The sequence below is a fragment of the Lottia gigantea genome (assembly GCF_000327385.1).
Source record: "Lottia gigantea unplaced genomic scaffold LOTGIsca_42, whole genome shotgun sequence".
Lineage (NCBI taxonomy): Eukaryota > Metazoa > Mollusca > Gastropoda > Lottiidae > Lottia > Lottia gigantea.
In genome coordinates, this window is record NW_008709463.1 from 712696 (window position 1) to 730590 (window position 17895).

The following is a 17895-nucleotide window of genomic DNA, read 5'->3' on the forward strand; positions in this document are numbered from 1 at the left end:
TCACATATGTAAATTTGGGTATGCTATTGAAATGAAAAGAAACGTACTACTCTTCTGTACCTAATAGGGGTAATGAAAAGGGGGAGCGCCATGCAGTGTGCAATTGAAAAGGATCTTAGAATATCCGATGACAAATAACTCAACCGAGATAACGTAACATAACGCAATAAAACTCAATGTTCAGACAGTTGGACTGGTGAGAATACCATGCTGGTCATAAAGTTATCAAATGAAACCATTTTTATCGTCAAATTTCATAAAATATATCACCCAATGATCACCCTGGCCAATTAAATATCAGATTTGGTAGAATTTTATTAAGATATGTCGTTATTTCGTTTCTCGTTTTATTTTCCCCATAAAATGATTTAGATTTAGTTTTTTGGGTATTAAAAGCAGTACAATAACCAAACGTGCGTAAAGAATAACAACAAAAATCGATTTTTGTCCCTTTAAAATTGTCCAGAATTTTTCATCTTACCAGTTCGCCGAGTAAAAAATGAAACCGTGCATTGCTAACGTCTGAATACCGCATCTGGAAGTAAAAGATAACTGTATGATTGAAAGGAATAAGAGATCACACGAATGAATGAATTGTATAAATCTTCAGTAAAGATTGCTGTCGAATTAACTGGAATGTTTCATGCACAGGTTTTAGGAATTAAGAAAGCAATTCTATTACAGTAATAGTCGCTATCTCACAACAACAGGCCTGTAAAATGATAAAACGACGTTCAAACGTAAAAGAATTTGATTTAACAATGTGCAGCGTTTGGAAATAAAACCTAATTTATTTCACATCAATATCTTCTTTAATCATAACTTTTAATTCTCTCATATTACATTGGAAAATTGGAGAATTTAAAACGAATTTAATTAACGTATCAATTCGTGCATTAAAATCGTACTGACATAAAACGCAACCATGTTACAAACTTTATTAAATATTAACATTCTAAGACATATGATCAATTTTCAAATCGAGTTTAAATTAAAGTAAACACAAAAAAATGTCCATGAATTTTTTTGACATTTATTTGGCATATTTTGTCTTGACATATCGCTTGAAAATGTCCTAAAAAATCCAGTATGATTAATCAAGAAAAGGATAAGCGACAATGTTAGAGTATTTGTTGAAATCCAGAAAAGTTCAAGGGCTTTATTCAGACAATTTATCATAATATCTGACAATTATGAGTAGTTCACAATAAGCTCTAATCCATTGTTAACGATGAATTTTAAGTATGGTTCTCAACCGACACGAATGTGAAGTTAAAAAACTTCAACGAGCAGCAACTTTCAAGTTTTACAAAGTGGAAAGACATGTTTTGAAAGAACGAGGTGATAGAACACAAATCTTAATTTTCGTTTTGAACGATTCACAGATGAACTTTTCCAAATTTGATAAGACTTTTTAATGAATGAGTTTAAATATCACTTGGCATTTACTGCCTCTTTTTTATATATCAGATAGTGTTAAAATCTTGTTACATTTAACTTTTTACGACCTTTGTTTTATGATTTTTTTCCAGAGCTTTCACCATTTATCAGATATCTAATATTTCATTCAAAACGATATGGGGGAGGTGAGAGACCTCTGAAAAATTAGAACTCTCTGAGACAATGCAATGATGGGAGTTTTGGTGCTTCGTGGCGTACTGTTTTCGATTTTTAAACTGTGCAGACATAGATTGTTCTGCCAGAACAATTAAACAATTTCCATGACAGCACCCCCAACTTGCGTCAAAATTATCACACATACGCCTGAATCGAATCTAAGACCTTCTTAGTACACATTCCTACAGGTACACTTACAATTTGTTTGATGACTTCCTCTGCTTTTTCTATTTGTAAATCTAAGATAATTCGTTGGTCTTCCTCTTCATCTTTTTTATGTAATTCCTAAAATAGGCATTGACTATTGTACAGCAGTTTATTATATAAAACAACAGATGTATAGTCTACCATAACTTTAAAACATTTACTTTATTTCGGTACTATAACAAGATGACTTGTCTAGGTTAAGGAAGTCATGGTCAGAACTTGCATTTAGCTATGATTTGGTATAAGTCTAAAATCTTGTGCGATAAGTATACAAACAATGAGTACATGAAATAACAGTTTGGCAATACATTGGTAGCAGCTAATGAACTATTCACATGAGGAAATTACAAAACCAAACTTACATATAAAACATTAAAACAATTGTCAACAGTTGTAATTCTTTTGGCACCGATGTGTAAATCATATTCGTACAAATTTGTAGATTGGAATAATTGCTGTAGACGAATTAACCCTACAATGGAACAATACAATAATCATTGGTGAAATTTACCGTTAAGCCCAACGCAGACGAGGAACATTTTAAGCGAACAATCGTAAAAATTTTGTTTCGATCATTTTTTTCACCGTCTGCGGATTACAGAAACACGAACAAAAATGTTCGTGAGAATTGTTCGTGAAATCAAACATGTTTGATTTTTTAAAATTGTTCGCCGAACAATTCTTTGTTCGCCGTCTGCGTTAACGACGAACATTAGCGCCGAACATTCATCGACGAAAGACCAATCAGCGATCGAAGCCAGACCACATGACACTCAAAATGGCGACGTCCAGTGAATCTACCAACACAAAATTTTGGACTGTGGAGAAGGAGCAGATTTTAGTAGATATGTGGTCGCAATCTGCCTGTTTGTTTATGAGTTCTTCGCCCGACTATTCAGACAGAACAAGAAGTACGCTGCGATGCAAGAAATAGCACAATCCCTGGAAACAACCGGTAAATTTACACACCCTGCTCTTTACGACGTTGAATCCAGGTACGGATCCTAATGCTCCTATTTCGCCGTCTACCTTGGCGTCTTTTTAAAATTAATAAAATAGCTAACGCAATTTTACATTTTCTTCTGGACGTCGCCATTTTGAGGTCATGTAATTTTCCGTGGCACTGGCGTATTGTTCGAGCTAAATGTTCGTCGTCTGCGGAATTATGTTTGTCGTCTGCGGATAACGGAAAACAAATATATTTGTTCAATGTTTTTGTTCGTCGACAGAAATGTTCCTCGTCTGCGTTGGGCTTTAAGAGAAATAGTATTGAAGACAATTTAACCCACGGAAATGGAACAATACAATAATCATTCGTAAAAGTTACAGAAATGTAGTCGGAGACAGTTTTATTTTGTTCAATGAATGACATAAAAAGTTCCATAGAATACTTATACAAGAGACACCTGAATAATATACAACTATATTTTATGGGGAAAATTTACAACTAAAATGTAATAATAGCTGGGAATCCGCTTCGGTTTTACTATTCATATCATGTTCCCCATGTTTAAATATTAAATAAAAGACGCAACTGAAATGAAAGAGTTTTACGTTTATGCACCTATTTGAGTTTAAGCATACAAGCGTGCAGGTAGGGAAATTTGCCAAGACGTACACAGCCGAAGCCGCGGTTTATTGACCCATCAGAACGACTATCTACGACCTACATAATTGACTGGAGGAGTGTAGGGTTTCAAAAGGCATAATCCGAATTTAAGTTAAAAGCAATATGCAGAATACGTTTACCTAGAAACCAAAATGTCTTTTATTTAAATGTAGCAGAAGGGCAGGATGCACCCTAGATGAAGAACTGAGTAAAAATTGAAATCACGTATTCAACATGGCGTGAGATCAGCAACGTTTCCATTGAAATAAATTGCATGTGTTGGCTCTGAACCCGGGAATTTAGTCATGGAAATAAATAGCTGGAGAATAAAGTTTATAATTAAAGTGATCTATTTTTATCTTGATGGAATGATTACTGTTATTTTCTTGAAATGGTTCTACGTCAATTCTATTTTCGAGGTTAACATTTAGTTCGAGGAAACGCAACGGATGATAAAGAATGAACTTTTTTTTCTTGCGTGATCCAAGAATAGGTGAAGGCTGTTGATATAATTATTATTATATTCTATTTTCTAGGTAAAGATTTGGTTCCAGGAAAAGCAACGGATGAAAAGATTCTTTTTTCCATCCAAGCTGTTGATTCATTTTTTTCCAATTGGACATTTTGTAACGGCTTGTGAAATCTGATCTCACTTTTCCCCGGTAGGCTTATCAATGGTATATGTATATGGTATTTGACAGAATAGAGAAGTTAGCTTTTTATGCCATTTTACTTGCAGTTCGAACATTCATAGTATTTAGTAAGACAGAATTTTATTTTCTATCAAAACGTGTTTAATCTCTGATTGTGTTCAAATATATTGACACATTGTCCTTAGAAATAACATCATCAACATTTAAAGAAAAAATGTTTTGGTTTCATCTCCAAGGGAGATAATTTCGTAGAACAAAGTATAAAATTTAGGTCAAACACATTTCAAAGAAGGTTATTGGGTGGATTTTAAGTTTCCTAGATAAACATTCGCTTTTGAAATAAAATAATATTTTACAAGTGTTAAAACTTTCGTGATAGAGGTCAGAAATTTGGAACATACTTCAACAGAGTAATTTTATAAGCATTGAGAGTATAATAATAAAATATAGGTCAGAATTATCTTGTTCAGATTAAGGGAGATAACTATGTTTCGTTTTATAATGAATAATAATATTTATTGAAGATATTAGGAACATAACTGTCAGAATAAGAACTATAAATTGATAAATAGCACTGAAGAGACATAGGGGTTGTTTGGTTAAAAGGGTAATAAACCATACTAACATTAAAATTTTTAACTTTAAATGAATTAATGATAATTCAAACGACTGTAGTATAATACCTTAGGATGACCCACAGAAGTTAAACAAACTTATTTCAAGTAGGGGTTAATGTAAACAAGAGTACCAATATTTGATAATTGATGATTTATCAAATCAACAGCTATAACTTAGATTATTCGTATCACCACCCGTTTGATTTTGTCGGATTCTGGTTAAGATAGGTAAGTCTACATTTCATTTTTCTTTACATGATTCGAAAGGGACAGGTAGGGCATTTTTTTTACCAATCATACTTTAGTCTCAGAAACTGAGATATTAGTGATAGTGTTCACAGCTAACAATGACGACTCGTCAATTTTTGATAAACTGTGATATATAGAAAAGACATCTATAGAGATAATGAGTAAATTTCCTAGGTTGAAGTATTTTTTTAAAGGAATTATGTGATTTTAGTATATTTCTAGTATTTCTGAAGTCTATTTACATGTGTTTAAGACTAAAATCAAAAAAAACCTGTCCCTTTAACAATTCAGTCAAACGTATACCTACGATCAGATATTTATTGGATACTTTCACCTCTTTAAGAATTGTGCCAATTTAAATTTAGCCCTAATTAGAATTTAAATTACCCTCCAATGGACATTGGACAACCATTCCTACGAAGCTGTTGCTTTTGATAAGTAAGGAAACAAACAAATCGAGGTATAGAATAATAGAATAATGCTTACCTTCGTCGGAATCGTAAATGTAAGAAACTTTTCTCCAATCAAAATGTTCTAAAACTTTGATGATAGCATGAATATACAATGGACGCATATAAATCTGGTATGAATCTTTCGATGATGTATTCTGGGCCATACTAATGGTGATAAATGGAACTTTGAATGTGTTACTATAGGACTGTATGGTAGCTAATGATGAGGCATTGGACACGCCAAATATGGCCAGAACGCCCTTCGATAAATGAGAACATACTGAAAATATAAAAAAAGGATTTTGCTTTATTTTAACAATCACAATCTTACACTATGGCGAATTGAAGGCAATCAAAACTATTATGCTTAATCAATGCATATACAAGATTCCAAAGGGGAAATAGTAAATTCAACTGGAATTTAAAGGTCTTTAAGATTTGGTCAAAGAGTGTTCACCTTTGAACAACTACCTAGTCTGTGACATCAGCATCCGTTGGAAGCAGCGGATGTTAACTTGTCATCTACAAACATCTACCTAGTCTGTGATATCAATTAGCTGGAAGTTAATGTTAACACGTAATCTACCAACAACTACCTAGTCTGTGATATCAGTTAGCTGTAAGCGGAGGTTAACTTGTCACCTTCCAACAACTACCTAATCTGTGATATCAGCATCAGTTAGAAGCGGATGTTAACTTGTCATCTACCAACAACTACCTAGCCTGTGATATCAGTTAGCTGGAAGCGGACGTTAACTTGTCATCTACCAACAACTACCTAGCCTCTGATATCAGCATCAGCTGGAAGCGGACGTTATCTTGTCATCTACCTTGTTTACCCTTCCACAGCATCGGGTGCCAATCTTAAGCATCCGAAAATTCACAATTATGATAATGTTAGGAATATAACATCCAACATATGCATGTAGCCCTTTTTTCAGGTTTTTATTTGTGAACGTGAACACACGCACAAAATTAGTTAAAATTACTACAGACAAAAGTCGCTTTGTTCATCACTTCATACGAAGCTATTTGGATAAAATGAACCGTCTATCTATTGATAAGTGAGTGTGGTTGAAGTGAGGATAAACATAAACATAAAACATTTATTTTTAGAAAATATTCTTATGACATTGTCTCTCGACATTACACTAAGCCCTTGTATAAAAGTCGATATATTTCAAAGCTGGGCGATATATTTTAAAGTTCAATATTTTACGAAGTCGATATATATCAGAAATATTTGTATCTTATTGTTCAATTATCACGTAGACAGAAGGAAGTATATGAATGTATATCAGTGTCCAGTCAAGAGTTCTTTCAAAATCTAACACAATCCAGACCGACATCTTTATGGGATAAGAAATTTAATTAGCTAGTATAATAATATGAGGGGTTCCGTCTCTTGACTTTAAACGACGGTGTCACATAGTGATCCGTTTAGGAAATAGGCGACTGTTCTTTGCGTTCGAAAAGGTAGAATTCTAGTCTATAATGCAGCAAACGTGGTATCTGGTATCCTGCGGTAGCATAGCCTGAGCAGCTTCAACAAAAACATCCGACTGACTGACCCTACTAATAAACGATTGGGTCTTTGTCCATGCTTAACCGGTGGACAAACAAAAGCCCCACCAGGCAAATGCGCCTCTGCACCAAAAGCCCTAAGTAGGTACACTTTCATGGCAGTGACTGAACGAATCGGGAATCTCGATGAGGAGGAGGAACTTTTCAATAAATTATCACTTGGGTCCCATTTTCCCAAATTTCTAACAATTACACCTTAAAGGAACTATATCAAGGCATTCTTCGATTAAACATAGCCGATGTATATTTAAAGTTAGTAGTAATGATCTGAACCGGAAAACGGAACCCGAAATCCAAACTACATATTGACGAACATTGGTAGCAGCTTATGAAGTTGTGTCTACCATGTCTTCACGTTGGATTACTCTCGTTGAAAAAGACAATATTTTTTTCAATTAAGAGCGGAAATCATTTTTCTTTTCCTCAAGCAATAACAAAGACAAGAACTTCGAAGTTTTGAAACAAAATACGACCGAGTTGGAAATGGTCTTCGACAGTTCAAGTAAGGTCTGGAAGAAAACAGCGAGCAAAAAGAAATTTTCAATAATGTGCTAAACAATAATATTATATTTTGTTAAAAGATCTATTTTGTTTTTCTTTCTGTCTATCACGTTGTAATTTTCGTGGTATGAGACGAGTAGTATTTGTCTTAGAAAGAATTACAGTTGTTTAGTTATTGAGTTTCATTTGTATAAACAGTTTTGTGACTGGATGCTGTCACTAGACAGGCATCGGACAATGCTCACTATTCTGCGGGAATAGCTGATGCCTTGCTTTCGCAAAGTTCAAATTGTTTATATTGTTCATTGGGTATATCAATTGATATCAATATTTAACACTGAGTATTGTAGCGGAGATACACAGGCGGTCGTTATTCTTTGTTACTCATTAAACAACAAAACATATTTTTTTCACTTAGAGCACACATAAATATTATCATGTTCCTGTATATTATGTGTGGGTCGTGTTAGTCTTCAGCTTATTTTGATGCTGTTGTAATATTAATCATTTTCTTTTTGCTGATGTGATTCTGGGAACTTTTTTAATGAAATTGGAATTGGAACCATGTATGGCACTTAATTCAGATTTTCCACGAAGGAAATATAGTCATATATAAGTTATTATCATGTGGAAATACCCAAGATAGCTGTTAACTTATGATGAATCATTTTCTCTTTTTAGATTAGGACATATTTTTCATTTCACTTTTATCAATTCAAAAGACATTCACCGGTGTAAATCTACCACAATAGACGAAAATGTTATCTTTACCCCTAAAAGTCGCTTAAAATAAAATGAATAAGTACAATGTGCAAATAAAAATCCAAATATTGACGATCCGAACCGAAATCCAAATAAGACTTTGGCAATACATTGGTATACAATGTATTAATAACTATTAAATTATTCATGATAAATATGGCATTGTAGACTAAAGTTGTTGTAAGGCATGCCTTTAAAAGCTAAATTACCATCATTACTGGAATACTGTAAAATCAAGTCCGTCATTGTAGTGTAAAATCCCTGCAGGTTATCAGAGGAACTGCAAGGTCTCTTACTAACAAAATACTTGTATAGATTTTGTTCAATTATCTGACAATTTGACTGAAGATAGTCTAACACTTTCCCATACTAATCCAATTTCTCTTCTATTTGTAATTTCTTACTCATTGATGGTAGTGGATATCTTTGCCAGCGGGGGCCTTGTCGACCAAATTGAATTTTCTTAAGTTATCAGCCATTATCGATCTTAAGCTAAATAGCTGCTAGTTTTCAAAATGGCCTCTCATTGAAACATTTACTATCGTTTAGATTAGTGATTGGAGATCGACATTTTTACGTCAGAAATCAAAAGTGGTTGATGAGCCAATTTCTAAATGGATTACGGAGGTTTTGTCTGAACGAACGACTGGATGCCTCATCTTGTCAACTCTCAATAATTGGCTGTTTTCAGTAGGAAGTCTGTTTAGTTGTCTGAAGAGAAATCCCCAACATCTTTCACCGTCGCGATGATTTGAAATAAATAAACCCAGTACTAACGATTCGAATTGGAAAACCAAACCGAAATACAACCAACATATTGGCGAAACAATGGTGGCAGCTAATGAAGTTTTCAAATGAGGAAGTAAATCAATCATAAGGGAGTAAGTATACGTCAGTGTACGGTAATGAGCTGTTATTATTAAAGTTATTATGTTGTCACATGAGTGCAGGACGGTCGAGCTGTGGCTGGGTTTCCGACAGTAAAAGGATGGTCTAGGACTTTTCTTAAAAACCTCAGAAAATCAAGACAAGGCAACCAGAAAAGCAAATCATTTCGAAAACTTCTCGTAGTGTTTTGTTGTTTAGTACTGGACAAGTCGTGATATAACGACGTTCTTCGTTCACTAAGCAAAATGTTTCCAAGCGTAAAATATGAATTTATTTTTGGTTAAAGTAAGAAACGTTTGTACCCAATGTTAATAAGTTACTGTGGTATGACTATGCACGCAAAGTAAAACCAAATGTCAAAAACTTTATTCTTTGATTTAACATTTTACTGGTAAGAAACCAATCAAGGTCTACACACATTAGAGACCTTTGAACCTTGATAGATAATGATTTCTCGCTTGAAAAGAAATTAGTTTGGGTTCGCGATTCGACGACCGAGAACAAAATTTGGTTATTTTATTACTGGTATCGATTGTTTAGGAAACTTAATATTTCTGAGTCGGTCTTTGAGACAAAACCAGAGTGCATAAATCGGAGCGTTATTTTTGTAATTTTCGCGCATACGCAATTCCGGTTTTTACTGAATGTGAGCTGTCCTATGTATTCATTTATTTTCTCTTATAGGACAGTCATGTTTATGAAATGTTTGGTTGTGCTATTGAGTTATACGGAAGAAGTATTGCTAAGTAATTTGGCAACTGAAAAAAATTTTCTAAAAAAGTTTGATTAAAACGGACAACTAAACGGAGAGCATGCAGGTTTTTCAAAAACTGATTTATAAAAACAGACAACTACACGAAAGACAAATCTAAAGGAATATTAGAAACATTTCCATAATTACTAAACGCTTCAAATACAAGATGACATTATAGGCTGAGAAAAGTTGATTTAAGAGAGCGAATTCCATTCTCTTGGGTGACTTAACTTTTATTTTACAATCATCTTTATGATAGGTATTTAAGTCTAATACATCTACAAATTGGAAATAAACGAGAAATTTTATTGGCTTTTTCCATTTTATTCCAGTTCAGACTTATCTTATTTGGTCCACGGCTAAATCGGTCAAAATTCACTTATCTGGAAAATAGATCTCCGGCGAAATAATTTCAAAAGTTGATTGTCTCAGTAATTTAGTTTCTCGCTCCAGGCACTAATGACAAATTGAGACTAAAACACGAGGATTGACAGTCTTGAGCCTGACTTTAAAAAAATATATATTCACAGGTTACTTTAGGTGCCCTAACACCACCGCGGTTACCAGTTGTATATGGTTGTAAATAAGGAAGGCGGTCATGAGTAAAGAACACAACTCAGTTGGATGAGAGTCGCTTTCGAAAGTTATGTTCGTTATTCTTATTTACAACCATACACAACTTGTAATCGCTACAGATGCGTCAAAATGTCGTAGGAGGGAAAGATAGAGTCCACAGGATTCGGCGGAAGGGCACTTTACCATTCAAACTAATAGTAATCAAGAGCAACAGCCCAACACATTACAACGTAGAACCGATTATACAACAAAAACCAACATTTAGACCAAACACAAAGGCTTAACTAAAGTAAACATTAGAGAAGGAAATGTTTGGTTAAAATAATTGAAACATTTTCTACTTCTAAAGAATCTATTTTCCCTGCAATTTGCCGAGTTGGGTGAGAATTAGAGCTTTAATAGAAAATTTCAATCGATGAGTAAGCCTCTTTTGAAAGTTAATCGCTTGGATAAATAACCTAACAAGTTACATTGCCGTTGGATTTAGTAGTTGCATGATTAAATGGGTGAAATTTGTTTAATTTACAGTGGGCGTGAATTGAAATAGTGCAGTAGACGAATGCAGGGGCGATTGGTGTTGATTACAACGAAACATATAAAACACACATTACTCATGTTTTTGTCATATATATGCAGATGCGTACAATTAACTTGCTAATCCTGCCAAGGAAAACAAAAGAAAATCCAAAGGCCCTAAAAGTTTATGTTAAATTTCCAATAAGTTTAAATTTAGTGCCTTGTAGACAGGGGCAGATTCTGGCTTTTGGTCCGTACATAAACAAGTTGCCATGCATCAGTATCCAATACATTTAGTACTTGGCTTCGTTTCAATAACGAAAAGGCAACAGAAGCTTTGAGAAGATGTGACAGTTGAATCCCAAACACCATCACGCGTTTTGCTGTCATCAAAAGAAATGCTTTATTTTGGTTTCAGATACAGCGCTTGCTTTATCGTTTTCTACATAGTGGTTGGTGAAACGTCGACTTTACAATGCTTGAATCATCGCGGCAACTTTGGACGATCTCTTCATGTCATATTTGGTTATTTCCTAGCATATTTTGTTTTCATCATTGCAACAGCAACGTACACCGTTTGAATCGTCGTGGTTGGAGAAAAGTCACTTACACAACACAATATCCTCTACCTCGTATGATCCGATTCCTTAATATCATTTTAATATTGGTATCATCGCATGTTTATATCTTATTTTAAGAAAATATGTATTCCTCTGCAACACCAATATTTAATTAAAAAAAAGTCCTTTTACGTAAATGGATTCTGGGAAAGATTTATCTGACAAGAGCCACAGTAATAACTGCAGTTGACAATTTCAATCTTGGACCAAATTAGAAATGTTGTTGAAATGAATATCATTTCTAAAACGAAATTGATCAGCAAGTAAAACGAAAAGGAAAGCTTGTAAAGAAATATTGTGCTATGGAAGAAGTTATAATCATATTATGTCGTGGTTATTTATTAGTTTACGAGCAAAAGAATTACTTCGCTGGCTTTTTGTAACATTCTATAAAGCTTTTTACTGACATTTTCAGAAATTGTTTGAAAGCCCGCGAATTATATGTCGTTTTCTGTTAGTACGGTATAGTATTGGTAGAATAGGTCGTTGCATTAGATAACAGAATGGCTAATCTTGACACTGTCACACAGTGTAACCATATATAGAAATGTTACGCCCCGGTTTAAAAATAAACGTTCACTCGAACCAATTCCGATCTTTTTCTTTATAAAGCATCGTTTCTTCAAAACTTCCTAAATTATACATACTTATACCTTGTTTCCCTTTAGCCTTGTATTTGAGACCGAATAAATATTTATGAAGTCAAGTGATTCTCAAACTGGCTTCAACACGAAGCCACTTTTGTTTTTTGAACACATACGAAACTCGTTAAAAAGATATTATATTGTACGATCAAGCAGCATCGCATGGAAAGGGTCATTTTGATCGGTTAAAACTTGCCACTATTTTGTGGAATAAGTGAACCACTGTGTATTGATAAGGGAACAGATTTTATCAACGACGGTCTTAAAATATATTCAAAGCACAAGTTAAATTCACAGATCATTGACTTATTTTGTACAATGTTGTGCAATACAGAATTGTGGTTTTAGTTTTGAAGGCTATTTGTCATTATTGTATTAGTTATTTCAAAATGTCACGATTAATGGCAATATAACCAAGTTAAGACGTACACAATCCTATCGTCATCTATATTCCGTGTAACAGAAGCATCGTCTTTAGAATCACGCGAATAAGTAATAATAGAATATACAAAATGACAACAGATCGATTTTCAAAACTAGATTTAAATTTATTTATATGTGCCCTGTATAAAAAGTAAAATTATTGTAAACATTGTTGCTTCTATTTTTTTTCAGCCGGAATAATCTCTTTTTGATATCGTTTTAATCTGTTGTAAATGTATCGAGTGGTTCATTTGTTGAAGGCCTAAATTTGTTCACTTCATTAAACGAAGTCGGTACATGAATACTAGATGTGCCTTTGCAGAAATTTTTGAAATATATATACATCTATCAATACGCTCCGAAGATACTTTACAACAGATAATGAAACATAAATGCGATACAGGTACAATTGTGTCACAATGATTGGGCATCGAAAGTAATCTCGCTAAAAGAAATTTGTTCAAAATGACATTCTGTACTCTTCGTCCACAAAACACCTCACAAAAACAAACTAAATCTAATCAAATTGTTTCTCCAGACGAAATATATGATACTCAGCAACCCAGCATATTATTAAACTTCATTTTAACTTTATTAAATCAATACCAAGTCTGGAATTTCACGAAGAAAAACAAACTTTTATACTTTAATTTGCTATTAGTCCAACCTCTTGGGTTACATCAACATCAAACTTCACTTTTGTTTAACTTGCTTGCATTATTTATTCCGCGTCTGTGTGACCATCTTCACAACGTCAAGCTATTACGAACTTTGGCTAATACCATGACTGCTAAAGTCAGATTTCTTGGTATGAATGACAATGGTAAATGCAACAATTTTATTGGATTTACGCCAGCGGATACAGTCAATCAGAGCTCTCGACATAAAGTCTATAAACAATAAGCCATAATCTTTTTTACAATCTTTCTGTCACCGGTGTACAAATCAATCAAATAGTTGCATTCCATGAAACAGGAAAGGTGGCTACAGCTAGAAGACGAAAATGGTAGATGTATGACTTGCAATCCAACTACCCAACAACTACCTAGTCTGTGATATCAGTTAGCTGGAAGCGAACATTAACTTGTCATCTACCTACAACTACCTAGTCTGTGATATCAGTTAGCTGGAAGCGAACATTAACTTGTCATCTACTAACAACTACCTAGTCTGTGATATCAGTTAGCCGGCAGTGAACGTTAACTTGTCATCTACCAACAACTATCTAGTCTGTGATATCAGTTAGCTGGAAGCGGACGTTAACTTGTCATCTACCAACAACTACCTAGTCTGTGATATCAGTTAGCTGGAAGCGGACGTTAACTTGTCATCTACCAACAACTACCTAGTCTGTGATATCAGTTAGCTGGAAGTGGACGTTAACTTGTCATCTACCAACAACTACCTAGTCTGTGATATCAGTTAGCTGGAAGTGAACGTTAACTTGTCATCTACCAACAACTACTTAGTCTGTGATATCAGTTAGCTGGAAGTGAACGTTAACTTGTCATCTTCCAACAACTACCTAGTCTGTGATATCAGTTAGCTGGAAGCAGACATTAACTTGTCATCTACCAACAACTACCTAGTCTGTGATATCAGTTAGCTGGAAGCGAACGTTAACTTGTCATCTAGCAACAACTACCTAGTCTGTGATATCAGTTAGCTGGAAGTGGACGTTAACTTGTAATCTACCAACAACTACCTAGTCTGTGATATCAGTTAGCTGGAAGTAACTTGCCATATACCAATGACTTCAGTCTTTTAATATATTTCCTGATTTATATATCCCTGTGTTAAACCTTTAATTTGTGGATCCATGAATGAATGCTGAAAACAATTTTCTGGAAGATCGTGTGCCAGGTTTGACCTGATAGCTATGTTCAGGTTACGTTTGAGTTAGTGACAATGAAAAAAACAAAGCAATTATTTTAATAACAGTAATGAAAGCAAATGAACCACAACATGCATCATCTCGCAACCATTATCTCTTTGATCAGAGATCGGAATGAATTAGATTGATTTCTGGTGATCATGCTCATCAGACGCAAAATTCATTTCATCCTGCGGCTTTTAAATTAAATTGAAGTTCCGTTTGTTGATCAAGAATTTTAAAAATCCTTCCAAACAAGTCTAATTTTATGGTTATCAATGGAAATTCGTTTATTTTTGTTGAAATTGTCTAGCTTTTCGTTTGAATTGTCATAGTTAAAAACGTATTAGAAAGATAACTAAAATCGATTAGTTTTTTTCTCTACTCTGATCACGTCTAAGGTTGAATAGACAAAGAACTGTGTTGACAAGCGGAAAGCAAACTGGTTAAATCTCGTGAATTAAAATGTCTCATTTGTGACCAACTGGATTTCAATCTTCAATTTGTAACACAGTATGTCGAATTTCGTTTTCCACTCGAGTATTCAGTAGGGTTTTAGTGAACGCCTGTCTCGGCTAATTAACATTATTTCAATCCAAAGAGTGCTACAGATAAAGATTCCTCGACAGTCTTCAAGGTCCAGAACAGTAGGTAGTAACTCTAATGTTTCCATTTCATTTCGATTCAAAGAACAAGTCGTAAGTCAACTCTTAACCCTCTGTGCAGTTCATGGCTAACGATGGCGCCCATGGCAATGAATTGAACATTAAATAGCATTTTAATCAAGATATATGGATAAACCACTTCTGCATTTATTACATACTACGTTTCGGAACGCATACAGGTAATATTATCAAGTAAAATGATTAACAAAAACAATACAATTTATAAGGAGATCTTAGAAGCCATTGGGAAGATAAAAGAACAATTTATAACAACATTTATTTTAATCTTTAGATAGAACTGAGCAATACGTCCATGTCAATATAGCCCAAGGTTTCAGAAAAGGATGAAATATGCCAATGTGTTCAGCAATAGTTCTCGGAAGAGGATGAAATCTTCTAATGTGTTCAGCAATTTCAGCAGGCTACCCCTGGAGGTTTAAGACCCAGCTAAACGTTCGAAATAATCCATACAGTAATACGGGAAAATAAATGTCCATTATTCATAAGATACTAATGAAATTAGACCAACAGAGCCCATACTTTCCCACAAGAGTTACGTTTTTTGAATAATATTACAATCTGTAGTAGAGTAAATAAATTAAGTACTCGTTAAGGGATATTCAATACGTCTGTTCCATAAGTTAACATTTCAATGTCGTCATATATCCGATAATTATAAATATATTACCAACGTCCATTAAGCTGGGAATAGTCGAGATACGGTGTCCGGTGTGGCGTAGGTTGCGGCATTATCGATACAGAACAAAATAGAAGAAGTGAATACACGAGGTACGGGTTTCGGTATATTTTCTACCTACTGATATCGATAATTTCACACCGGACATCGTATTCGCGGCTTCAATATTAAGAGGTCACTAATATTATGAAACTCGCCATTACTACTTCGTTATTGTCTAATATTTTGATGAACTGCCCGTCCCTAAAGACAACGTCATCTACACGTAATGCCGAATGGCTTAACAAACGCTCTCCGGAGAAATGGTATTTTCTGAATATCTATGTAAGATCTACAAGGAAATTGCGGGTATGTCTAGGGAATTCCCCTGACGATTTAAAAACTAATCCATTTTTCTGGAAACGTCTGCAGACATACCCACAGACAATGACACGAATTAACGTTCTTGAATAATCGAAAGAAAATGATTGGTGACGTTGCCTTAGATTGGAACTGAAATAATCTGTTTAATTATTCATGCCTTGTGTCGATATCTAGTACTGTCAAAGAAAAAGAAAAAAGAAACTTGCCATTAAAATCGATATTAAAACCGGTGCTCGGAAAAGTTAATAACAGAAAATTGGTAAAATGATTTGTAATTCTTGTGTAAACAGATATCACATTTTGAAACGTTCCGGTTTCTTTTTGATTCCCAAAGTTCAAAGTAATGTTTTTCTTTGGATATGTTTTTTAATAATGATGTGGCTATGATAATATTTTTTTAATTATTTTACGAATATCAAAGGTGACATTAGTTAATGTTAAAACATTATTTTTGTTCAAAAGATTATTATCAATGAAAAATTATCCGAACGTCTAACGCATCTATATATGTAGACCTTATACTCTTAATGTCTAAAACATAAATTAATTCTACAAGGTTACTGCGGTGTGTGTCGTGAAAATTATTAGGGTACATTCATCCTTCAAAAGTTCAGAAAAATAAGACGTAAAGCTTCATTTAATTATAATTACTCTCTTCCGCAACACATGAAGCTACTTTGGTTAAAGTCAATTATACATGCGTTTCGAAGAGTCCACATAATATATATTTTTGCGTGTATTGAGCTGCAATGGCTGGTGACACCTGATACCACTTTTTATTATGAAATACTTCCTCACTTATGATTGATATACTTCCTCGTGTGAAAAGTTTATTAGCTGCTACCAATATATTGTCAATGTGCTTTGGATTTCGAGTTTAGTTTGTAATATACGTCGACATAAGAAAAGCATTTTATCTGTTTGCGATTTAGGATAATTCGTTATCAGGATCTATTTATCAAAATTCTCAGATCTGCTCCAGATACCACATTTCCCATTGGAATAAATGAGAACCATTTATCAAGTTTGTTGGTAAAGACGTCTTTTATTATTTTGATGGAAGACCATTTTCGTGTCAGTAACAAGATATGAGAACGAGATACCAGATGAAATATGGCTCATTTTGATTCTATTGATACATCTCTAGAAGCCTGTGAACCAACTCAACCAAAGGTTTTAGTTCCATCTTAAGGTAATGTAAAGCAATTGTGTTTTCCGTTCACCTGTGCAACTTTATATCGTCAGTACGACGAATGCTAAAATAGCTTAATACAATTATTAAGCATGTGAACTCTCTGAAAGAGACGCCAAGTTGACGAACATAGTAAAGAGCTGCATTCGTTTTTTCGGAATGCTGGGCATATCTACCTATGTATCAAACCAAGAACAAAACGAGAGGTTAACTCAATCTTTATGACACGATTTTGTTATGAAAGTAAAGGGATAAGTTCAAGTGTAAAAATGGTTTAATGTAGGTCATGGAGATTCGTTATCAACTGTTGTGTTTATAAGCAAGGGTCTACTATGTTGGATCTACCGATGGTTAGTAGCATGGGGTGCCTTTGTTCCTTGTAGCCACTGTGTTCAGTTCATGACAGATGCATAAGTCCTTCAAAACCTAAAGT

At 34.1% G+C, this 17895-nt stretch overlaps 1 protein-coding gene across 1 annotated transcript in view; it reads right to left on the bottom strand.

Moving 5' to 3' along the window:
* LOTGIDRAFT_122838 (hypothetical protein) overlaps window positions 1-17895 on the bottom strand; it is a gene marked incomplete at both ends in the record, with an annotated part of 32154 nt that overhangs the window by 11501 nt on the left and 2758 nt on the right. The window contains 4 exons of the mRNA XM_009060381.1: window positions 482-535; window positions 1816-1902; window positions 2187-2296; window positions 5439-5684. Coding sequence (XP_009058629.1) covers window positions 482-535; window positions 1816-1902; window positions 2187-2296; window positions 5439-5684 — 497 coding nt within the window. The remainder of the gene's footprint in view (window positions 1-481; window positions 536-1815; window positions 1903-2186; window positions 2297-5438; window positions 5685-17895) is intronic.